This window comes from Topomyia yanbarensis, chromosome 2 (genome assembly GCF_030247195.1).
Source record: "Topomyia yanbarensis strain Yona2022 chromosome 2, ASM3024719v1, whole genome shotgun sequence".
Classification (NCBI taxonomy): Eukaryota; Metazoa; Arthropoda; class Insecta; order Diptera; family Culicidae; genus Topomyia; species Topomyia yanbarensis.
Window position 1 is genome coordinate 376,612,620 of NC_080671.1, and position 26,757 is coordinate 376,639,376.

Below are 26,757 nucleotides of genomic sequence, written 5' to 3' on the forward strand. Positions count from 1 at the left end.
CATCGGTATTTCATTGGGTTTCAATTTTGGAATTTTGATAATGTTCGACCTGAAAGGTTGAACGGATCATGGTTCTTTGGTTGTACTGTAAAAGTTATGGAAAATTTAACAGCAACGGTCATGCTACTGCTGCGAGAGTAAGTTCTAGTTTTAAAATTTTCAGTTTTTTGTTATAGAATTGTCAATACTATGAGTCTAAAATTGAACCACTTTAGAAAGTGTTCTTACTTGACTAAATTATTGTCACCAATCTATCGAACCTGAGTGTTGTACTGAATATTTTTTATATATTCAAAACATAGTTTTAAAAGTGGGTGCATGGAGAACAGTGAGTAGTTACGTAAGGTATGTAAGCTAGGCTCGATGGGACTACCCAAGTCAGTCATGGATCATACATTTGGAGTTTTCAGTTTCGGCAGTTTTCACTCACGTTACAGCTTGGTAAGGCCAAACTGTTGTCGAAGGCGGTCAATTTAGGTTGTCTGACGTATTCACATCATTAGTGTTTCTGCTTTAGAATAGACAGACAGTCTTTGTTGATTGTAAGATCAGGGAATATGTAAAAAGTGATATATAATGTCTTTCGCTTGAGATAGTTGAGTAGCGCCAGTAGAGCTCCGGCATCGAAATGCCGGAAGAGATGAGCAGTGGTAAGCGAGTTTTACACGAGGGAATGAGACACTTCTTTACTGCCACTGAAATGAAATCTGTAAGTAGCATTAACACACATCTAATTTCAGGAACTGTATGGGATGGCGCTGAGCCTGTAGTCTTCGATTGGCATGGTCCATTCTCTTTGGTGTTCTTGGCTTGTTGATAGATGTGTGCTCCTACTTGCAATTGGAGAGATCAATTCGCTGGGGTGGGGGACATGTGGATTCTGCTAGTTGTCTACTCTTGACCTTGGGTATGAAGCTAGTTCAAGAAAGAAATGGACTGACACCGAAATGATAGATCATCACTAAGTTTCTGATTATTTAAATCAGAAAAGCACACGAGCTTCTAAATATGCTTGGTAGCTTTTTTGGATCGGTGTGATCTGTTCGAGTCGAATCAGATTGATGTTCGGCTCGAGAAAACTTTATGGGGAATCGCGAATAAATATTACTCAAATTCTTTATGGGCAGAAATTCTCTTTGTAAAACTTTGAAATGCCTTCACAGTTAGTCAGGATTTTTTTGTTCGAACTGCTTTCGAACGAATCTCGTATTCGTCGTATACAAGAACACGGGTGTATGCATTCATGATGATGCTCGTTTGAAATGCGAGCGGTGAATGATTGAAACGGACATAAGGGATACTACATTGAATTCTGTGTTTCAATCTTTACCATTTGTGATGCTTAAAGCAGAAAAAAACATCTGTTGGAATCCAATTTCCCAAAACCTTTGGGAAAAATCGGAATATAACCAAAAATCTTTGAACTATTCATAAAAATACCATCCGCGAAAAAGAATTTGTGACCCAAATTGTTAAATAAATGTGACATTACAGAAAAAGCTGGGAATGTGTACATTCCTTGTTTTGACGTGAGTCTTTTTTTCCTTTCTTAAGGATTTTTATGAACGTGTCCACTGGAAAACAGAAAAAGAATAACCGGAACGGTGAGAATTAAGAAACGGTAAAAATTCACCTTTTTATTAGAAACACCGAGAAAATATGTCCTCAAGCAGGAATTGAACCTGCGATCCCCCAGTCTCTAGTTGGAGGCTGCAGCGGTGATCACAATACTATTGGGAATATGTGATGACATCATCACAGTTCCTCGATGGCGGAGTGGTTAACACACCCAACTAGAGACTGGGAGATCGCAGGTTCGATTCCTGTTTGAGGGCATATCTTTTCTCGGTGTTTCTAATAAAAAGGTGAATTTTCACCGTTTCTTCATTCTCACCGTTCCGGTCATTCTTTCTGTGTCTGTTTTCCAGTGGACACGTTCATAAAAATCCTGTGAATGTGGCAACCGTGACGAACACGCGGCACCTCTGTTATTAAACTACTCCTATTTGATTAAATCACTTAGGTGCGAGTGTGCAAATGCCAACCTACCGCTTATTGTACCGCCCGGACAGTACCGTAAACATGTTGCTCGTTTGGCATGTGAGTATCGGCTGTTGTAAAACGAACATGCAGGACCTGTATAAACAACCTTCCCGTGTGTGATTAGTAGCGTAGATGTTTCCTTTTGACGGGTCTGCCTGAAGAAGACTTGCAAATTTCGCATTTTCCTCGTTGTTCTCGAAAGCTTTTCTTAAAATTCGTTTTTGTACTATTTATAGTAGTGCGAAACTGAATACAAAACGCGTGCAAATATTTCCGATCAGATAGCGCAAAAATATCGTGATTTCCTTCAGCACAACGGAAATGATTCACATTTCCGCAAGACTGAGAAAATAGCTTAGCAGAAATTTTTGAAACGAGATCCCAGTATTTAGAAGAGTTCTGCTTCAAAAATGTACAGGATAGTAAGCTGTTATGTTGATGGTTGTGGTCGACTATATATAAGTTAATTTTTTTCTCGACTAAATCAATCTGGAGGCCGTGTGACCCCCGGTGAGTTGTGGTATGCAGCCAAGAATTGATTTTTGGCAGCATACTTCAACTTTGTTAGTTCGCAAATTGTAGAATTGGGTCATTAAGCTATATATATAGTTTTCCGTTCCATTTAATAAATTTTAGGTCCAATATACATAATATAATATTATTTCAAAAAAAATTCGTTGTAATACGTAAAAACGATTTTTTGTTTTTTAAAATAAATCTTATGTAAACTTGGCAACCATACATAGGAAAACTGCGGTTGTTTACATCTGGCCTATCAGGACAACATCCAAAATGAAAAAAAAACTATATGCAATGGATGGTGTTTATGTGAAATAAAAATAACCCTCCGGGAAATCCGAGAAAACATGCCCTAATTTTTTCTGACAGGGCATCATCTGGGACGGATTCGTGTTTTCTTATTCTTTCTTTTTGTTTGTTATATCTTACTTTTTCGATTCACACACACTAATACTTGGTGTAGTTCAAGAAATGACATGACTTTTTTAAAGAACAAACAAGAATTGAACTTTCAATTTTTTTGTGAATCCATTATCATGAAGGGCAAGGTCAAAAATTGCGGTCGTAGTAAAGCGAAAAATCCGGAGATGACTTTTCACCATTTTCCGGTGAATCCCGATTTGTGAGAACAGTGGGAGAAGTTCACAAGAATTAACGATCTCGAAATTAATGAAAGCACTATCATCTCCACTATCATTATTGATCTAATGATTAATTTATTGAAATATTTGAAAAAAAGTTAGCATTTACTTAATTTCAAATAGAATACTCCCCATATTAATCACTCTGAGGACAGCCGGTTCAATCTGACATTTGCGTGCTGGATCAATTTGACACGCGTTTTTTTTCTTTCCGCAGGTCCCGTCCCAGGGCATCATTTGTCGTGAAATTCGATATGTCAAATCTTTCCTATACTGTCAAATCCAGACTGTCAACATATTTCTTTTTTTTTAAATTTGAATATTATTTTCACGTTTCCTGCACACAGAAAAAAAATGTTGGTAAACATAAGAGTTTTTCACTCTTAGCAAAAAACAACCAACGCATACTCTTAGTTTAAAAATAAAATTTTTGTTTTGAATACTATTCTTCATTTGCTTAAAAGGAAAACTTTTACTTTGATTATTATTCTTGATTAATTTAAAAGTTTTACTTTCAACCTAATAGTTGGCGTTGGTTGTTTTTTGCTAAGAGCGGAACACTCTTACTTTTACTAGTATTTTTTTTTCTGTGTGAGTTGGAAAAAAACATTGTTGCAATCACGAAAATCAGCTTTATCGATGTAAGTAATAAAAAACGACATTTTTTCTCTTTTAATGACCCAATTCAAATGATGGTCATAGCACATAGGTTCGCCCGCTTTAACGGTTATTTTAAATATATTTGTAGTTGGGACTGTGGCCACATTTGTAATTATGGCGCCACTGACATATCAACAAGCATATGGGGGATAGGGCCAATAAAAGGATCAGATAGTGTTCTGCGAAAATTGCTGGATCGATATTTTTTGAGGGAATTCCTTCATAGTATTATGTCTGTTAGTCTGTGGTCAAAGTTCACCTTCGTCACTTTCAACAAAAAATTGCATTAAAATGCACGTGCAATTTGTTGTGCATTTATCGAGGGGCAACTCACTCTAGTATTTTCGATTCAGGCAAACGTATTGAGAGACGTCCCAAGCAACCAGAAGTTCGAATAATACTTAAAAAGCACACTTTAAAGTTCACATAAAGTTCTTAGCGAACTTCCAAGCTGCTTAAGCTTTAATGGAACTATAAAGCTGCTTAAGCCGCTATTAGAACATAAAACGCACTGAAAAATTACTTAAAACGAGAAGCTTATGCAGCTCCCTTATACGAACTTTTGGTTGCTTGGGGTATTTGTGTATTTTTCACGAAATGGCATGTATTTTGTGTATTGATAAGTATTGATTATTTCTTTAATAATTCTTACGTATTAACGCATTAAAAACGTATTTGTGTATTGTTCACGAAATGCAATGTATTATGCGTATTGGTGAATTATTTCATAATTCTTATGGATTAGTGTACTAAAACCACTGAGAACTGACATACAAGTAAAGTTTTCAACTTGTGTAAGAAATAAAACTGTCGCTTTGAAATGATAACAGCAAGTAGCAACTTGCCACTAGTCGGCGCTTCGATCGTCCAGCAAACGCTATACGGGACTTGTGTGCAAACTTGGATACAATGGTGACTCACGCGTGCAAACCTGTATGTGATGGTGATTTTCACCGTATTTTGATTTAAATGTTTACACAGGTTTTTCGGGAAAGTTTGTTCTGGCTTATATGTCTGTTCTCTGTGCTAAAACGTACAAATGTATGCACGCACTGTATTTTTGTTGAATAATCAATTGAAACCGAATGTTACTGAATTTTGACGTTTAAATGTTATTGTAGAATGCAAGTAGAATAATTTCATAAACGCAAATAATAAAATTAGTACAAATGGAATTACCAGTGATTTTTCAAGATTAACGAACAATTCAGCATTATGCCAAATTTTATTATTTAGAGAATTAGTGACTTCTTCAGTTTGCTTCTACTGGTGAGAAGCAGGAAGCGGGGAGATTTACCAGATATTCTGCTATTGTTTAACCAAGGCTGATGAACATGTAATTGAAGTAACCTTTATCTTTAGTTTGGTGAAAACTAATTAGGCTTGTTGAATTTTAATTAGGCTTACCCGATGGTAATTTTTGAGCAACGCGGTATTATATTTAATCACTGCTGTATTATCTAAATTAATTAAAAAAATTGAGATGCTTATCAGTAAAATTGAAAGTACGGACATGTTCGGTTTCAGAAGCAAAGTGAATTTTATTTCTATGCTGGTTCTGAGAGGGGTTATCGATTAAAAGTGCACCAGATATAGATTACGCTGTTCACTTATGCTCGAAAATGTAAAAGATGCTAACTTCTGCCTTCAAACTGTCGACATAATAACAAATGAATGCTTTGGTTGGTGAATGAATTTATATTTCCTCTGAGTAGCATTCGATTCTGCATGAAATTTCAATCAGTTGGAAAGTGAATGAATGAGAGAGGCGTTGAATCTGAATGTCGGTTTCGGTAAATGCAAGCAGAAATAGGTAACTGATTTTGAAATTTCGTAACACTGCTCGTAATTCGGATTCTTGTGTTTTATATAATTTTTTATTATTTTGATTATAGAGGTTTTAAGCTTAGGGTCATTCGCCTCTTTTCTGGTTCCCGGTCAAAAAAAAATGCGGACGAACATGGTCAGGCGATTTAAACAGTGTGACGTTTAACTCAACTCGCCTGTGCTAATTGTCCCTAGGAACAAATGCAATTTGCGAATGCGATTTAAAGGCAATTTCATTACTTAGACAAATTCTCTGGCGGCTGAAAAGGACTTGGTTGTTTTTGCGTTTTTCAAACATGGCGTTTCATGTTTGGCTTAAGCTTAAAATAGTTTTTTTTTAACGATTGGGGTGTTCTCGCTTGTATGTTGTTTGTCTAGTGCACTTCACAGAAAAAAATATTTTGTAATTTTAAGTTTATTTTCATGCACATATTTGGAGCATGAATATAAATGTAAAATTAAGTTCCACCACAAATACACACGACTTGTCGTGCTTTCTTCATCTAATTTTATTATAATTTTACACGTGGATTGAAAATTACAGTTTCTTTAAACGGAAAACCAATGCACTTCAATGTATTTTTACTCGAACACTGCTGTAAAATTGTATGCTGTTTTGATGCTCCAATTGTTTTCAACGTAATTTTCAATCAAATTTTTGATTCAATCGTTGTATGTTTACATTCGTTTACATTTACATGTCGTTTAAATTTCATTATTTTTTGGTGTGTTCATTTAGCCAACGAATGTGGGAAATTGTGGAATCGTGCGTGAATATAGTGGAACAAGATATCTGACCTAAACTCTAAATAAAAGTCATATTGTGGTAAGTTTTGGTGTGCAATGCCAATTTCACCATTCCTATAGTTTGGTGGTGATTACCTAGTGTAGTGATAAGTTTATGTGAGTAGATAATGAATCCGAAAATAAGTAATATTTGTAATTTTCATATTAGGCAATTAAGGGCGATTAAATGGCGCGTTCCCTGGGCGATTTGGGGGCGATTTAAGGGCGGGTAGAGCGGCTAAAAATGACGGCGGCAAGTCGCCCAAATGTTGTATTGGAAATAGCCCCCTAATTGCCAGCAATTTGTTGGCAAAATGAAGGGCAATTAGCGCATCCGAGTTGGCAAATAGCCCCCCGATTGCCAGCAACTTGCCCTTTTTGACTGGGGAGTAATCTCTTGTGGAAAAATCTCTAACCCTATGCGGGGTTGGGAATCAAACCCAGGTGAGCTGCCTACAATCTTTTGTTTTGCATTCTCAATCCATCGAGCGTTGGTTTCGATTCTATTCCCCCAACGAGTGTTGATTTATAATGCAACCTATATATCTAAACAAAATGATTAATCGCAATGGAAACTTCGAACTTGCAAGATTTTAGAGCTTCACTATTTAGGGTAAACATTAAACCATTGTTTATGTCGATAAAACGAGCAAATTCTTGATCAAAAATTTCCTACTGATGCTGGCAGGAAGTTTCGGATTTACCTATGTTCACGTCCCCTGGGAGTATTTTCAAATGTACGGGATGTTTGTTTTCTTTAAAGATTATGGGATTGTTCCTTTGAATCAAACTAACAAGAATTCTGATTGATTTCTGTCTACTTGTCATTCTAATGATTCACCGATTCTGAATCCGTTTGCTGGGAGTCCCAATTCCGAGAAAAGGAAACAATCTAGCTTGAAAAAAACATACGCTATGTCATAATAAGACATATACTGAATTAGTTTCATTTGGCATGAAATTAATGTAATATTTGTATGGCTTGTATCAACAGTGTATTACTTGACGAATTGGATTGTAATCGACGCATTGAAAAATATTTCCAGTACTAACGTATTTTTGTGTATTAGCGTATTTTCGACGTATTATCGACGTATTGAAAAATTCTTTCGGAAGTAACGTATTTTAGTGCATTAGTGTATTTTCGGCGTATTAAATGTATTAAGGTGTATTGAAACATTTCTCGTGTATTTTTTCAATTGGGTATTTTTAATTCACTTTGAATGGGGAGTGAACTGCCCCTCGGCATTTATATCTTCGAATAGTGCTCATCGGCCATATTTAATCGCTTTCGTGTCGGTAGACGTCCATTAAACTCCCATAATAATCGACCGATTAATACTACACTGAGAAACAAATCGATCGATGCATAAATAAAACTGCGTGTAGGTTATATCGTTTTCGATTGAGAACCTGGAAACTAACCCAGGTTAGTTGCTTCAAACGAACGTTTTAAATGAAACTGAGTTGGGTTCTCGCCAAACAGTGGTGGTGTGAGCGAACCTAGGTGCAGATCACTTGTGATAAATTAAATTCATTTCTTTCCATCAAAATAGAAATTCATAATGTATTTTGCGTTGCGTGCAATGTATTTTGCGTTGCGTGTAAGACGTCAAAACCTTACAAAAAACTAGCCCTACATTCAAAAAAACGTCGAACAAAGTAAATCAACGTAGGGCGTTTGTTAAACAAACTTTTCAGCGAGGGAGTGCAAAGTTGATGCAAAAATGGAAATTAAATGCATTTTTCTAATTTGATGCAAATTTGTTATACATTTCTAGAGTGATCTGCCCCTAGGAGCTAACCCGAAATATTTTTTAGGTTAAAACCCAACCCGGCCGGTTTTCAGTTCAGTGGCGCATAACCTAGGTTCGAAACTGGCTTCAAACAAACGGTTTGACAATAGTTGGGTCCGAAACTGAGTTAGTTTCTGCCTCAAGCGAAAACTACATTAGAGCATGTTCAGGAGTGTTTCAGTTTTAGATTCAAAATTTTGACAGTTCTATTATATAAAACTGAAAATTTTAAAACTAGAACTTGCTGTCCCCAGCAGCAGTTTTAGCGGATGTTCTATTCAGTTTAAAATTCATGTCACGCCGTGCTTTCAGCGTCACTGCATTCAAATTTATTTTTCCCCAGTCTATCGGGTCTAAGTGTCTGTGCTGAAAACTTTGCATGTATTTAAAACATAGTTCTAAACGGGTTTTAAAATCAGCAACAAATAGAACGGCGTCGTATAACAGTTTTAAAGTTTGAAACAAAACTGTTCGAAATAATAAAACAAAACGCTCTGCTGGGGATGTGAATGTTTCAGTTCCAGTTCTACTTTGAAACTCCTATACAAAATAAAACGCTCCTGGGCATGCCCTGAATGTTTCAGTTCCAGTTCTACTTTGAAACTCCTATACAAAATAAAACGCTCCTGAACATGCCCTTAGATACTAGCGTTTTGCCCCCTCTAGTAGTAAATCTCTTCAAACAAACGCCTATGCATGCCGTATTTGTATTCACCACAAATTGATTTCGTTAAGTTTTTTAGTCATTTGACGGCTGTCATTATTTGGTGAATTTACGTGTCATTACGCGATAGTTTTGTCAGTCAGTGCAAAGGAGAAAATAAGGACAGGTAGGAGAAAAGAAAAAAAGTGCTTTTACCGTGCGAGTCGCGAAGACGTGAAATTTTTTTGAAGAAAAGCTGGTATCAAATTTCGGCCATGAATTAAGTGCTGTGAGCGTTGGAAATATTGTACTCGCATAGGGAAAGTGTGCCGCCCTTGAGTGTATTGCCGAAAAGGACCATCAGAAGTGAACCGAGGAAACTGGTTAATTTTTAGGGGCTTGAAAATTATTGCTGGTAGTGTCATCAGTTTTCGTTTAGCTCGCTCGTCGCTGGCAGGTTGTGACAAACCGAATTTGATAACGGTGTGAGAAGTGCTAAGAAATATAACAATGTCCGGATTCGATGACAATCCTTTCGGTGAACCGATAGTGGACAATCCGTTCGCGGTAAGTACTGATTGATCAGATTTTTAGTGTATGGTGTGCTCGAAATTCCATTAGTGATTCATCGCTGGGGAAGAACGACGTACCAGTGTTGACAGAACGCTAGAGTTGCCTGAAATTGAGTGGCTGAGCCATACAATGTCCAGATTATTTGATTATAAATGAGTAGTCATTGTAGCTGATAAGGTTAATTCTCTTTTTATTAGGATCCGTCGATTCGAGAAGCAACCAGAAACAGTCGTAATACGCAGCAGACCCTGGTTGAATATGACCCCTTTTCCGACGAACCCGTTCCACAGCGAACACAGAACAATTTTGGCCAGCCTGCGACGCTGCTGTCCTCACCACAAACGGTACCAGCCTACAGTTCGAGTGGGGCTCAATACAACAACAATGCAGCAGTTCCTGGAGCGAGTAGTGCTGCCGCTATGACACAGATCTCCACCGCAGAACTACAGGTTAGTAGTCCCTCGGGAAATTGTGACACCATTTTATTCACGTGTCTCTTTGTTGCTTTTCACGCAAAATGTCAAAACATTGCCACGGACCATGGGTCGATTGTATGTTTCGGATGCATCATTGTTCTTGTTGTCATAACAATTCTATCACTGATACGCTTACTTCCATCTGGATATAGGAACTACGGGTAGGCTTTAGTAGCTTTCTTTGCTACATTTACACATATTTAAATATTATACTGTATCCTGTGTGTGCCTGAGTGTATTGCTTATCAATTTTCCATTTTACTGTTTAGTTTGTTCTTTTGGAAATAGTTCAGTTGTTTTCATTTATCGGTCAAATTTTGCTTATAACGGCAAATATCTGCTCCCACCATTGTTACCGATAGAAACGTTTTTGCCTTATCAGTTGTCGGTGCGATTGCTGTTGAAGCAATTAAGTAGCATTTTTTGCGTAGCAATCATTGCGAAGCAATCGGTAGCAAATACGATACATTTATTGTTTCGTTCGAATGCCTGTTTAGCAACACATGCGCTGATTAACAAAGTGTGAGCGTCAATTGTTGATGCACTTAATAAATCAATTCAACGTCTTGTGATACAGCGTCGGACTCGTCTTTATTATGAACAGCTGTACAATTTTGAACTTTTGGTTTCTAGTATGAGCATCAGTTGATTGAAATAATATGTTACTCGTTTTTCAACAACTTGAGACTAAAATGTCTCATTAGTTGAACTAACGATGTTCCTTGGATTTGTTCATTAAATATAATCTGTAATTATCATGTCACCTATGTGACCCTTGTGGCAGTCGTTTTCGTTCTCGTGCTACATAGTGTCAACAGTCTGTCGTTAAGCCACTATATGCTACATGTTGATAACACTTAACTGGAGGTCATTCAACGCTTTTAATCATTTCACCAATATACAGTGTTGCCATATGTACAGGTTTATCCCAATAAGAACTATTTATTTACAAATTACATATTTTTGCAAGAAAGTTAATACTGTTAATTTTTAACCGCTGAATTTTGGGTTACCTTTTTAAACAGAACAGTTTAGGGACCATTCATAAATTACGTAACGCAAAAATTGCCCAAAATTGACCCCCCCCTCCCCCTATGTAACAAATCGTCACAAATTTTTCCATCCCCCCCTCCCCTGTTACGTAACAAATTCCAAGAAAAAATTTTTTTTCTTCGGCGAAAACATGTTACGTAACGATCTAGTTAACACCCCCTCCCCCCAATGTAACAACTTGTCACAACTTGCCGTACCCCCTCCCCCCCCTAAAAGCGTTACGTAATTTATGAATGGTCCCTTATTATTACTGCGCGTAGACTAATGTTGAATAAATCCTACTTTAACCACTTCATGTCCATAATGTTTATAAACAACAACTTTTTAGATAGCTATAACTTCTAGTGTTGGCACTGCAGTCGACTACCTTTTTCATGTTATCAGATGTGGAGATTGTAACCATTCCCCAGAAGAAAAAATACCGAAGCTTTTTCCCCAGAAACACATATACCAGAAAGTACTAATTCCCAGAAAACTGATTCCCAGAAAGTACCAAAGCCCAGAAAACTTTCACCCAGAAAGAACCATAACCCAGAAAACTGTTCCGCAAAAAGTACCAAAACTCAGAAAATTATTTTACCGAATTTTTTTCTTCTATTTTTTCAATAAACAATTCGTTACATTTAGATAATGTGTACTTAAATACTTGTTATAAGTTTGCTATCCACAATATTTTTTTTAATATTTACGCATTGTGATTAAATTTAAACGCATTAAAAAATATGGAAAGATCTACGGGCGATGATTATATGTTAAATGAAAGCTTTCGATTCCTATTTGATAGAAAAAATATTATAATTGGTTTTAAACCATTTTTTGCATTTATAACCGCTTGCAACTCTAGGTACATTTGGTCCACTATAGCTGCAAAGGAGCTCAAAAATCAAGGAAAACTCACTATTTCAGTTGTTTTTTGAGCAAATTTCTATGGTAAAACTTGTGTTGCCTTGCGAGTTTAGTGCGAACTACAAAGCAAAAAATAATTAGCGACGGTTGGCATTTTAATCAAGCGTTTAGCCTACTACTGCAACTAGTAGTACACCGCGGCTATTGCAGCACCAACCCTATTGTTTGTTAAATATTCAACAACCGTCGATTTTCGATATTTGCGGCATCACGCCGCGGAAATATCCCAAAACTCTATAATACATTTGAGTTGCAAAGACATGTAATATTACCTGAAGATCTAGAAACATAAAAAGAGCTCCAATAGGTTAAATACCTAATAGGACATCTCAAATCTCTATCGCTTTGCGTGCCATTGACGGTTAATGATTGAGCACAAAGCTTTGGCTGCCTAGAGCTAAAAACTAAAATTGTTTTTTTTTTCGATTTCTTGGTACAATGGCAAGCGACGTAGGATTTTGTGAAATGGTGCACTTGTTAATGAAAAAGCGCTGAAAGTCATTAAAATCGACGCAAATTTAAAACAACTATGTGATAAAAATATAAAATCCTACGTACGTCGCTGGAGATAGCAATTTTGAATACGGGGCTAACCTGTTTGGCATAAATCATTCGGCATAACGTCGTTTGGCATAATGCCCGTTTGGCATAAGAAAAAAATGATAGTAGGCCATTTGGCATAATAGCCATTTGGCACAATGGTCGTTTGGCATAAAATATACAGGATATTGAATGCTATTGCGGTCGTTTGGCATAATGGTCTTTTGGCATAAAAGTCGTTTGGAATAAGAGCCATGTGGCATAAAGTATGAAAATACCCGTTCAAATGTTTATGGCATTTTGATTCACTGAAAGTACGATTCCAAGAACAGCTCATGTTTGAAAGAAGGAATCAACTTCAGTGAGACGAAGAATATTTCTGTGTCAGATTGATTACATAGCAAACTAAAGTAAGTATGGAATTTGTGCATTGAGATTATTTGCATTTAGAACTATGTTGGTCATCTTGCATGAAAGTTAAAAAATTTGTGAAATGTCATGCAACAAAAAATCGGTAATTGTAATCTGCTAATGATAGGCTATTTTAAAACTACAGATCTCATGTCAAATCAATTAGAGGGAACGAGCGAAGAAGAACCATTGTATTAACCATTCTATTTACGAATATTTGGATTGCTACATTTTTTTAACCCAACTACTTTTTATACAATATGAAATCTAATTCGAGATATATAGTATCTTGCTTTGCGAATGTTTGTTCTTCTGACGTTTACTTTTGTTTGCAGTCTAAATTGAAAAGAGGGAAAAATCTCGACTAGTTCATAGTCACAAGAAGAAAAAAGCTCAAAGCAATAAAATTAAAAGTTAAAAGAAATTTACTACATATATGTAAAAGAAGGCAAAATCTCAGACGCTTTAAGTTATTATCGAAATCAAAAACTTTCGAAGAATTGACAATATACAGAATAATGTAAACTCTTAGAAATTCATAGTTGCATTTAAAATGAATAAAATTCAAACAAATTTTCAATAGAATGTGGAAAGCTAAAGCGCAGTTGGCTGCCTAGCAGGTCTTCTAGGACAAGTTCAGTGTTTACTGTAGTTTTCTTGTATTTCCGGAAAATTCAGGCAATTTGTGTACAGTCGTCCAACTAACGAATTTGATTCGCTAGTTGGACCGAAAATGCATCTTGTCAAATCTCTAATTAATGTCAGTTTGATTGGCAAAGTGAATTTGACATGAGATTTTGACATTCAGATCCAACTAGCGGAGGTCCAAATAAAAAGCGGTCCAGTTAAAAATTGACCAACCAGTGAATCACGACTGTAGTCCATATCGTGCAATGGTAAACTGCATACCAGAAAGTTACCGATTTTGTATCCTATTATTTCGATTACATGTAAATCAAATAGACCTGGGAAATTATGTTTAATGTCTATTATGCCAAATGGGCATTATGCGAAATTTTGTTTTAATCGATTATGCTAAATGACGTTTATGTCAAATGGCTTTATGCCAAAAGACCACTTGAATCGCGCTATGGTTATGCCAAGTGGCTTTATGCCAAATGACTATGCCAAACGATGTTATGTCAAATGACTTTATGCCAAATGGTCTTCCCCCCTGAATACACTGTGCCAATTTCAAAACGATCCAAAAAGAGTTGTTTGACTTACATTTCCGACCAGCTAAAAAGCGGTTTCGAAAAAAATCGCGCTTAAAGTTTTAAAGTTACGCTCGGGGTATACATAAGAGGCGCTTCGGCAACATATTTTCAAAACTATTTAAGCACATTTTCAGCCATTGAATTTTTTTTCGATTTTTTGAAAATTCTAGTAATAACTCGATATTTTCAACAACAGAGTACTTAGCATAGGTCAATAACAACGTTTTCTAACTTAATATTACTTCATTGATTGCATAGTTTCAATTGAATAAAATCTGTTGCATACGGACAGTTTTTAGAAGAAATGAAACATTTTTTTGGTAATGGCTTTCGAATTTCACTTTTGAAGACGAAAACCCTATTAGTCGAAACTTTACTTAAGCGGGGCCCATGTAATTTAAACATCGATGTCACAAATGACGTTTCAAGGCCGCAGAGATATTTGTTTTCGTCGTTAAAAGTTAAATTGAAAAGCCGAAACATGTATCCTCAAAATAAAAAAAATCAAGATCCATTCAGTAGATCTTTCGCAAATTATTCCCAAAAACACCTCAATTTTAGGCCTCGAGAGTAGAGGGAAATTTCGATGGTACATGATGCAACAAACATCGAAGAATGTTATAAAAAATCTTTAATATGATAGTTCGAATATGTTTTTCCTATTTTAGCCAACTTTTTGCTCCAGCTATTCCATAGTGTGCTGGAAAGAATGAATCAACCCCTATGTTTGAGAAAACCGGTCAGCCGAGGGCTATTTGACATACATATTCAAAGAGTTGCTCATGTTTAAAAGAAGGAGTCAATTCCTATGTTCGAATAAACCGAGCATACGAGCTAATCACAGGTCATGTCCTTATTGATTCATCTGCTACATAAATTGCCATCCACGGGTCAATCAGAACATTGAGCGTTGAACGAACGTTCCTGCCCTTATTACACATTCTCCTTCCAGATAAATCAGAATCCAACTACAAAAAAAGCTCTAGAACTGATAAAAACCATAGCAGCCAACAACAATATTATAATTAATCCGTCGATTGTATTGACAGATTTTGAAACCGCTTAGATAAACACTATAGCAAGGATTGTTCCCAATTCTGTGCGATATGGTTGCTTTTTCCACCTAACGAAAAATTGGTGGAAACGGATTTAAAAATTGGGATTATCTGGAATTTATTTGAAAAGCGTGCAAATGCAGATCTCTTTCAGACAAACCCAGGCCTTGGACTTTTTGAAGCCTCAAGATGTGCCTGAAGGCTTGGGTATTGTCCGTGCTTCAGCTCCGGAACAAATGTCCCCGTACTTCGATTACATAAAAAATACGTTTTGGGAAAGCGAAGGGTTGGAAAACACTGCGCACAGGCACAGACCAGATTTTTCCCTGAATTATGGACCATGCGATACAATACCCTCAATGACATACCCAGAACCTCAAACGCAATAGAAGGGTATCACAACCAATTAAATGCACAATTAAAAGGTACCAGTGACCTTAAACTTTATGCGGTTGTGAAAGCATTCAAAGAGAAAGAGCAGTCCACGTCGGCGGAATATATGCGATATCTGCAAGAAGACATGATAAACCGGCGTCGCTGTAAAAACAGGCAGAAGAGATAAAAAATTAAAAGACGTTTTAATTGTCGACCAGGAAGATGGTACAACATTAAAATATACCATTTTATCAATAGCTCTTATATTATAAAAACCAAACCTGAATATTAATACTAATAAATAAGTCATCTTCAGTTAAAATACCTCAATTTCTGGGAAATGGTTTTTTCTAGGGTATGAACTTCTGGGTATTTGTTCATTCTGGGTAACGGTTTTCTGGGCAAAAATACTTTCTGGGAAAAGGTTTTCTGGTAATTGGTACTTTCGACGGAATGGTTTTCTGGAGAATGGTTCTTTCTGGGGAAAAATCTTCGGTGTTTTAGTTTCTGGGGAATGGTTTTCGGGGGAAAGTCGTACAACCGCCTGTATTGCATATCAGAAGTTTAAATTGAGCAGCTTCTAACAATGCAACCTTTCTTGATCAACGCAGGTTTTTCGTGTTTCTTGACCACAACAGTTTTAAAGAAAAATATTTTTGGAACCCCATAGGCGCTAGAAAAAAGTTGGACATGAAATGGCTAATCACCTTCATACTATCGCTATACACAAAACTGTTTCATGTTCTATGTTATTCCATATGTGCATCAACGAATTGTTCGTAGCGCGGTGGCATTCGATACTGATCAATATCATTTGTCTTTAATTCAAAAATCCTGAAAAATAAAAGATTATGCTCGCAACGCCACTAAACTGTTTTTCGACTGAACTGGGGATTCTTCATGTTTTTACAATGCATAAAACTAAAACATATTTAATTCCTGTTTGTTGACGCAGTTTGCAAGTGCGTGTTCTCAAACTCGCAGATATTTTTAGAAAACAAGCTTCTATTAGATATTAGTATTGCTGAGTTAAACAGCTAGTATTTAGACTAATATACCAAAAATAGAGCAAAGTTTTCTCACTCCGTATGGTTAGATATTTGATTACAAAGAATCCGCTAACAAATTAATTAGTTGCAAATTCTATGATAATTTGGGAATTTTCACCTTTCCAAGAAATGTTTGAGGTTCAACCTAGAAAATTGGGAAGAACCCTTTAACAGTTCTGTTTTTAATGCGAGGGAAAATGTTTAAATTTTGTCAGTTTCCCGAAATTGGCAACCTAACATACTCCATAGAACTGACAAAACCATAATCATAACTGTAATACAAAAAATATAGAACCATGCAGCAACCCTGATCACGGAATGTGACAATACCAAACTACATATTAAAATGATCAGAGAAGTATTATTTGTGTTCAGATAGCGCCGGCTCGAGGTCGCCATTTCATGTGTAATTCTGTCGGAGCATAAAGCCTAATCTAAAATCCGTTCACATTCAGATTTTGCAAGTGGTGGGAGATTTCTTGCAATGAGAATGATACTTAAAGAAGAAAAATATACCACTTGAATTCGAAAAGTCAGTTCTAAGTATTTTTAAAGATACAGAGCTGAAAAGAAAAGAGCCCGATCGTTCTAAATGAATTATTATCGTTGTCTCAAATTCATTCGTGTTCTTGTTACTAATCAGAAATACATTACGAGTGTACTCCGTGGCACCGATAATACAGTAGTAGTATTACATCGTTTGAAAGAATTTTTACTGAAAATTATAATTAATTTCTTTTTATCATTATTAAAAAGCCGAACAATCCTTTTTAGCTAGTGCACCCACGAGACGTTTTTGATTAGGAACCATCCACATTTAACTAGCAGATATTCGCGATATCAACCTCCTCAATTTTACCGTTTTCAGTTCATCTGTCCGAAAATATATTCAATTGCAAATTCCCAATATCACCCTTGGGCTATGAAGTCCCAGGAAAAACGCACGATTATCGCTTTGGCAGTATTTTTTCGTTTCTCCGGCGCGATTACAACGCCGGGATCTTGATTCAACCACTTGTTTCAAGTTGTTTTGCGTAATACTTCTTTTTATTTGGGGCAAGTTGTTGAAAGTGCTCTCTGGTGAATTTGATGGAACTGAATAAAGGCGACTTCCTCGAGCTTGTGCTCTATTTGCCTTTACACGTCTCGAATATTCGGTCTAATACGAAGAGACCTAAAGTCAACCTCACCATTTGGCTTATGGGTTTCACTCATCTCGACAGGTCACCACGGTATGAAATTAGATAATGCACACAGAACTAAAATAACTGTTCCACTCGTTTGCTTCGCTTTGGCTTGGGTAAAAATAAGTTTTTTGCATTATAATTTGCACCTAGTAATTCACGTTATGCTGATTATATTTACTACAAGATTGAACGAGGTGGAAACGTTCTAAATCGAACAGCTATTCAAATTATAAATCAATTTATTTGGTAAGTTTCGACGAAAGTACCAATATTTTTATTTATGAATTTTGGGAGGCGCTCGCTGAAGAAGTTGACGAATATTGTTGTTGTCGCCGTATTCATGTGTTCTGCTGTATTCATGTGTTCTGTTGACGCGGTATTCATGTGTTCTGCTAGGATTACTGGAGATCCAGAGATCGCAGGCTGTCAAAAATTATGTAGCAATTATTTCAAGGCTCTATCCCATTTGGCATAGTGCCATTTGCTATTTAACTTGGTCTAAGCATACCCATTTAAACCAAACATTATTCATTAAGGGAATATAAAGTTTTTTCTTTTTTTAAATTGAAGAAGATGTATATAATGGGTTGTTTATTGTTACTGGCTTCTTTAAAACTATTTTGAGCGACCTTATGAAATGCATAATTTCAAATCTGCGAACCACTGTTCTACTACAGTGAAGACCCGATTTTGTTAGCTCCACATACAAATCTGTTTGATGACCTCTAGCAGACGAATCAAGTCAAGTTCGAATAAATTATTTCTTGGCCCTAACTTTTCCCCTTAAAAATGCAAAATATGCAAATACAAAAATATCCGTAAGGGAAATTATTACTAAATGATCAGAATGGGTTATAATGCTATGGCTAGGAATATTGCAAAAGCTTCGGTTTAGAAAAATGAAAGATTTTGTCAGCCTAAAATACACCACGGGGTTGATAAAAATGGATCTTCACTGAACTACAGATACGTATAACCACTAATGCTTATAATCTTCAACAATGATGCGAATCGGAATACGGCAGTTCTTATCACCTGATATCGAATACTTTTTGGAGTGAATAGTTTTTATCTTCTTTGAAACATGAGCTGTTCTTCCCAGTTTTCGTTGGCGACTTTTGAAGCAGTGCGCAGGTCTACTCTTGTAGACATTGCGTCCGCTGATAATAACGTCGAAGTTTGCACGTTTTTTTGGTTGTGCAGAATTTCGCTAGAAGCTGTTTAAAAATTTGACTTGGTTCTTAGCTAGAAATCATAAAATGTGCCGCTGATATGTAATTTGCATTGTATCAGTTCTACAGTTTTAAATGCGTATATAAATGATTGATTGTATTTCATCAAACTGGTCGTTTTTATTAGCAATGAGTAAAGTTTGTAGTAATGAACAGCTCATAAAATACAAAATGGAACATTGTGTAATTTTTCATTCAACAAGCAGTTCTTAGGCATGCCTTTCCGTGGGCTTGGCGGTGGACTCCAGACGGCAAATTTTTATGCTTAAGGATTTGTAGCTTGGAGACCTTGGATTCTATTGGTCCCTAGAAGTGAAGGGATACCCTGACGACTAGCAGATTGAATTATTTTTGCTATCAATTCACCTAGATCCAGACCGATGCAGTATCCTATGGTTAGTAGTTCATTACATATAATCTAAATTAAATATCATTCAATTTGCACAATACATTAAAACTTAAAGCAATTAGCCAAAGTACTCGGATCATACCAATTCAAACCCAAATCTAAAGTAAATATCATTCAATTGCGCAATGTATTGAATTTAAAATTTAAGTGAACTCTCTAAAGTATTGGGACCATATCAAGTCAAATGTTCAAAATGTGCCTAGTAATGTTGAAGAACCATCATTCACGCGAACCAAACCGTCAAATAAAGTGGCTATGTTCCCAAATATAAGCAACTTAGAATACGTCCCTCCCTTTCTTTTGAAGTAGAATACTTCTAACGTTTCAATATAGGGGCCCCATTTCAAAATTTTCTGCCAGAATTTTACCCGATTTTTTAAACGTGAATATCTGCATTTGTACTGAATGAAAAAATAATATTATTACGCTTTCTGATTGGAAATATGTACAACAATTTTGTATCCAATTCGGTAGTATGTACAATTACTAAAAATAGCGGAAATAATGGATTGTATGAAAGTAGTAATTATCTGATCCATGATTGGTTGGTACAATTCGCACAAAAAGCAAGCGTTGCTGGGACTGCCTCTTTTCCATCGAAAGAACTGTGACGGGTATAAAAAGAGAGCACACAAGAAAAATTCGTTAGTTTGTGTTCTGACGTTGTAAGCGTAGCAGCTGCTGCGTTTCATATCAGCACATTCTTCTGTGGTAGCTAATAGATACCATGATTGCCGCCAGGCGCTGATGATTCTAATCATGAATTGACGTGACAATTTTTGTATTTCAATATCACACTATTGACAAGCAAAAATGAACAGATCTCGAAAACGTGAAAACTCCCATACATCAGTCAATCTATCCCCGGCAGAGCCGTCCACAGGGAGCAGCTTGGTAATTCAAACGAACACGAAAGTTATAAATAAATGTGCCGCGTGCCTGTTTGAATCAGTTGTTGCTCTTTTGCCAGACAAGTAACATCGTGCCTATAGCGTCTCGTACGACAGATTTGAGCACCCAGCACATTATTCTTCTATGAATGACGTCATCATCGACTATTTAAAGAATATCATTCCTCGAGCGACTTCATTCTCCCCTCAAACATCGGGCCGTAAAGAACACCAGTAGCAATCATGCATGTTGACAATGCGCTGCGATAAGTGCTACATTTGATCACTGCTACCGCTAGGGGTGATCCGTGTAACTAGCGCGCGACTGGAAGAGTTGGCAAACCTCAGTTGAAGCTGACTGCATGTTTTAAGGGCAACAATAACAAACAATAAAGAACAAATTGGAATATGTCCAATCAATGATAGCGATAATCCAATTGTGCAGTTTAAATTCGTTATTTGTTGCTTGCGCGTATATTGACAATCTGAAATTTGCAACAATCTGTTATTTGTTTAAATTTATCCTTCCGAAACAATACAAAAATGTGCAGCTACTTAAAATACATTTCCAGGTTGATCCTGTGATTTATTAAAAATAGTTTTTCGGAAACAATCCAAAATTCTGCAATGTTTCAGAAAATTGGAGGATGTGGCAACACTGCCAGCTAGCGAAAGCCGTACCAAAAAGAATCCGCAAATATTTTTTCGTTATTCTGCATGAAGGCAGTCCTTCCATCATCAGTGCGAAAGTGATAAAAGCCAATGTCACGTTTCAAGTTATCAGTATTTCATATTAGATACTGAAGAGAAAGGTTGTTTCTTTTCATTTCGAAATATTTATCTGATGTAAGTAACGTGCGGGTGGAAGAGATGGCAAACCTTTTTTCGAAGCTGACTAATTGTTCCATTCTGCATGTTATTTATGTTAAACCAAAAGCCCTTAGTTAGTTTAGTATTTTTCATTCCATAGCACGCGTGTTTGTGTATCCCACAAATAGTCCTTTTCAGGATTCCACCAATGGTCCTTTCAGGACCCCACATACAAAGCAGTTAATTTGAATGATTCCCTTAAAATAGTTCTTTTTAGTAATCCAAATATAAAACATTTCAGAGTTAATGTTAATTAAACCACCGAATATATAAAGATACATATGTTATACTTTCTTCGTTTACGAATCATTTGATTTATGACCAGTTATTTTTCTATCGTGCTTGCAAACATTTGATTTGATAGCAGGTATTTAAAGGTAGATGTAAGGTTTTGTTTGTGAGCATCATTAATTTATGTTCCCATTTCACGGATTTGAATAAAACATTTTTAGAACTTGAATTTATCACACTACAGGTTATCGATTTTAATTTAAAAATTCAACAATTATCTCTAGTGAAGAATAGCATGCCTGTGTGTAGTTCTGAAACAGTCAATGGCATTAACGGTTTTTAATTTGGCCACGGATAATATTGCTTGCTCATAAAACTGACTGCATTTTCAATGTCATCGTGGTCGTGTCTTGCACACAACACTTATTTTTTTTCAGAGCTGAATAAATGGATTGGCGATGGGGTGGTTTGGTGCGAGAACCGCGCTCTCTTGTTCTTTAAATTATATGTAGCGTCAGGTGCTTGTACAGATAAATTCACCCCGACGCGCATTCCAGTGTGCACCGTGGTGAATTTATCTGTGTATTTGTTTCCTCCGGCAAGCCGTAATGCGTACTGGTTGTTTCGTTGTGTAAAGGAGATGGTGTTGGCTTATTGGATACTGATAATATGATTTTCTGTTCATGATTTGATACGAGTTACTTCGGAAAGTTTATTTACGAGTTTATAGAGCATTTTTGCACTACCAGGGGATATTTAAAATACTTGGTCCTCGGAGCAAACTGAGAAAAAGTTTTACGTATCATCATGTTTTAAACTCAGCTAAATAACGGTCCGGAAAACAGATTAATTGTATCCAAAAAAAAAAACGGGTAAAACGCGCCTCCTAAGGAAATATGATCATAGTTTAGCTATAGAACATTAATTGGGAGAATTTAATACATATAATTCAACCAACATTTCCCCCTGTAATCGCAATCACAACGCTTTGAAAAATGTTCAAAATTTTAATGATTCACAACAACAACGGGACAGAAAGCTCGTTGGACTAACACGTAATTTTGTTTTCTGTTGAGATTTCACAAAAGTGTAGCTTTAAATCGTCTTAGGTTATGCAATTATTAGGTTTTCAAAACAATTGTTCTGTTTTAGATTAGAAAGATGGGTAGGTAATGTCAACGACAAACCGAAATGAAGTAGCATACGTTTTAAATTGTTAATACGAATGCTGCAATTACTAATTTCTGAAAGGCTTTATTAAAATAAGTTATTTCGGTATTTCTAATGGAAATAGAGAAATAACGGTACAAGTATATACGACTCTCTACTGTTGCCAAATGATTTGATTCACTCTCATTATATGCTCTTTGCAGGGTTACCATATGAGGATAAATATGTTGGAATATTTTAGGTTTCGATGTACGTGTACATCAGAATATAGTCAAAATTGTAGCATTCGCATTAACATCCTAAAGTGTATTCTACTTCACTCCGGTTATGTCTCCGACATTACCCACCCATCTTTTATTCTACTTCATTTGTCTGTTTTTGTTTTACTTCTATTAGTTTTCTTTTCCACTACTCATGTAAACCAAAAAATCAGTCAATTATACGCTTTTACTTAATGTCTCCATTTTTTCTTTTAATTCGGCATGTTCTTTTTCGGTTTATCACTATATCTTAATTTAGATTCATTATAACACTCACTAACACAATCAATTACATATGCCCCCCATATACACTCATAATATCTCATTCAAAACGTACAAACGCTGCTAGCCTTCGCGATAACACAAACCGGGTCTTAAGCGCGAACATGCAATTGTAATCATCCACACATACTCGCGATCTCGCCAACAACCCACCGCTCGCGCGATCATGAGTCGGTCACGTTAAGAAGTCCCTACCCTCGTTCTTAACAGCCTAGATGCATGTCTTCAGTTGGACCAATAAAAAATGAGGCTCATATTCATTAGACAACACATTCCATGGAAACGTGACCGGGAACTCTAGTGTTATGGGGGAATTATCTTCTAATATCTGAACCGTGCACTAAAAACCAAGCAACAAACTCACCTTCCGCGCGATCATTCAAGAACACACGCGAATATGCATATGGCCTCACAGTTACAAAATCGAATTTATACACGCAAAATCACATACGTTCTGGCATACGCGACAAACACGTGAACATGCAAGCGCTTGAGCTTTTCGCGATCTTCCACGCACATCTACGGTTGCGGTCTCACAAACTTGATAAAACCACGGGATAAAATGAACTTTTTAACACTTATTAATTGGCATCACATAATCACAAAATACATACATTAGCGATCAAACCTTATGGAGAAACATATTGTATTCATTTCTGAACAGTCAACAGTAGTGCTGTTCAATGCATCTTTTCATCACATTTTGCAGCGCAATTATTCGTCAAGTATACATTAATCCATTAACCCTACCCCAACCCACACCCTGTTCCACTCCCATGGCGTTTTGGTTGTCCGCATAGACTATTCTGCCATTATCCCTCCTATCATCGGCCTTGGACTGACTTGCGCTCTCATTGCCCCACCAAACGCTGCAAAATGAAAATGAAAATGAAACAAGCCGTTCTTAGGCATGCCTTCTATTTTGCTTGGTGCAACGATTACGTTTTATGCCTTTCTTATATTTTGCTATCGATAGCGTCCTTTAGAATGCTTTAGAACTTTTCCTGTTACAACCTGATTAGAACTAATAGAATTTAAACTTTCAGTGCATCGCTTCTTCTAAGTGTCCCATTGCATTCTATATATGTAAAGCACAGCTCATGTTTAAAATAAGGACAAATCTCCGATTAATGTGGCGTGTTAAACCAAAGAGAATCAAGCGCTATTTTAAGATCATACACAAAAATACCATCGCGTCAAATGTTACCTTGAAAACGATGACATCTAATTATGTTTGAGAACTCAATAGTTGACTACCGTCTTATTTTATCCATGATTAATCATCAAAAATGAATTTCGAATTTAAACACATTCCTCCTCTCCTCCCGGAAAATAATACGACTTAACGCATATTATCCGTTGTGTGTCCGACGCGGTACCCGGGTACCTTTTTAAGTTTCAATTAATTAAATTCCTATGTTTTATCCATAGCTGGAAATTGAAACTTAGTGACATCTTAGAACTTGACTAAGTCAAGCTTTTGGGTTAATAATATTGTTGATATAGTAAGGGTGGGAGTGAGGAGGGGCTCCTGAATTTTTTTACTACGTAACAGGCCGACGTGGGTACCCGGGTACCCACAAAACTAAAATGCCCGTAACTCAGGTAATATCCAACCGATTTCGATACTTTTGGCCGTTTTGGATTCAGGAACTCATCCACTTTTGGACTTGATAAAAATGAATCGGGTTACTTCATTCGGTTTCCGGGAATCCGGGTTTCCGGAAGCAGGTTCCAGTGCTGGGGTACTATTTGCGAACATCAATGGAATACTAGCAATATGGGTATCAAACTATTCTTGGAATTGCATCAGTAGGCTGTATCTTGTGGTTTTGGAACCATTTGGTGATTTGACCCCGGAACGGACATTCCGGAGCAGGTTCCCGTGGGGCCGTGAGTGGCCATTCCATTCCAATTCCATTTTTCAAATTGCCATAGGGTCCCGTAACAATAAAGAACAGACTTCCGAGACAATTTGAAGAGTTTTGATACTCATATTGCTAGTACATTATAAAAATAAACAAATCATATCCTAGTACTGGAACATTACTCCGGAAAATCCGGATTACCAAAAACCAGATCCATTATTCCAGTTCTATTGTACAGAATCAAAAAGTGGACGACTTCCTGAATCCAAAATATCTAAAAGTGTCCAAATCGGTTAAAGGAAGCCATAGTTATAAGCATTTCAATTTGTGGGTACCCGGGTACCCTCGTTGGCCTGTTAAAGGTTTTTTTTTTTGTTGGACACATAACTGTTATACATATCTGTCGAATGGCTATTTTGAGAAATTCTAAGCACTTATGCATTCAATTGGACGGTCCCGGTGCTTGAGTGGTAAGCGTGACCGCCACGATTTATTAAATCTCTGATGGTCTGGGTTCAATCCCAGCCGATTTCGTTGAGATTTTTCTGAGATGAAAAAATTTGTGGACACATCTCTCTTCGGGTAAAGGCGTTGGTCCCCGGTCCATAAGTTGGTGGGTCAATATCTAGTCCAGATAGTAGAGTTATCTCTCTGGTGTCTGTCTTTCGCCCCCCATCCTATACTTACTAACAAATATCCTCCTCCCGTGATACTTGTGGAGTGCGCAGTAGTATATACGGCCTCCAGCAAAAGCAAATATCGGACTAACATTCCTTTTCTTTCCTTCCGCGATCTACGTTCGGGCTTTGCCGGCACCGGTATTGATCAATAAACACTTTAGGATTACCAGGAGTTGCACATTGAAAGATGATTCGTTACTCCCAAACATAATTATCCACTGATTCCCTATGCAACTTCAGGTAGCTCAGATCGATAACGGAGCAGCAGTCGAGAGTGGTCGCACAAGCTCAAGCTCAAGCGGTTTGCATGTGCGTGTTGAGATAAACATGGGACAAAATCACTCCGTCTTCCCTCACGTTATCGCCTTTTTAATAGCCACGGACGGAACTTCTTACTCGTTTTTTTGTTCTTACGAGTCGCTATCTCGAATCAGTATTCTTCGGTGTTTATTGGTGGTGCTGGGTGTTATTTTGGAGGCACTAAGTGCGATCCTTGTTGGATCTTGTTATTGCTTGATCATTTGTCATTTGTCCAGCAACTCTCAAAAAAACCAGTTTTTCCCTGTTTGAAAATTCTGAAATATTAAGATATTAGGAATACATATTCAAAACCGATTAAGGAAATTGGAACAATTGACTAAATTTTAGCTGTTGGTGTTAAGCTCCCTATAGGACATTAGACTGAGCGCGCATGCTGAATCATTGAACCCAATGTTGAGAACCTAGCTAATATTTAAAAGTTTAATACTTCGGAAGTGTGTTCTGAAAATTTCAGACAAATCGGATTATTTATAGAGATAAATAACTTTGAACGGAACTATTTATCTGCAAGCACAACAATTTAAATGCGCATTTCTTGAAAACATGTCTTTGAAGATGGTACCATGAATATCTAAAGAACCGACTAATCGTCCCCTCTTTTACTTATTTTCAAAATCTTGAATTGCCGAGTCACTTATTCTTTTTGTAAAATTTGAATACCTTGGTGGAATTAAAGACGATTTTTTTAAAGCAAAAATTGGTTTTTTTTTCATATAACTACAACTTTTTTATGCTTGAAGACCCTATTCGAATTGCTTATTTCAGATGCATATACGAGCGATAATCC

The 26,757-nt window shown here is 36.6% G+C and overlaps 1 protein-coding gene across 1 annotated transcript in view; it reads left to right on the forward strand.

Moving 5' to 3' along the window:
* The first annotated feature begins 9,062 nt into the window (after window positions 1–9,062).
* The window catches only part of LOC131684637 (secretory carrier-associated membrane protein 1), a 39,154-nt gene continuing 21,459 nt past the window's right edge, over window positions 9,063–26,757 (forward strand). Inside the window, exons 1-2 of the mRNA XM_058967663.1 lie at window positions 9,063–9,482; window positions 9,686–9,937. Of these exons, the coding sequence (XP_058823646.1) occupies window positions 9,426–9,482; window positions 9,686–9,937 (309 nt within the window). The 5' untranslated portion in view covers window positions 9,063–9,425. The remainder of the gene's footprint in view (window positions 9,483–9,685; window positions 9,938–26,757) is intronic.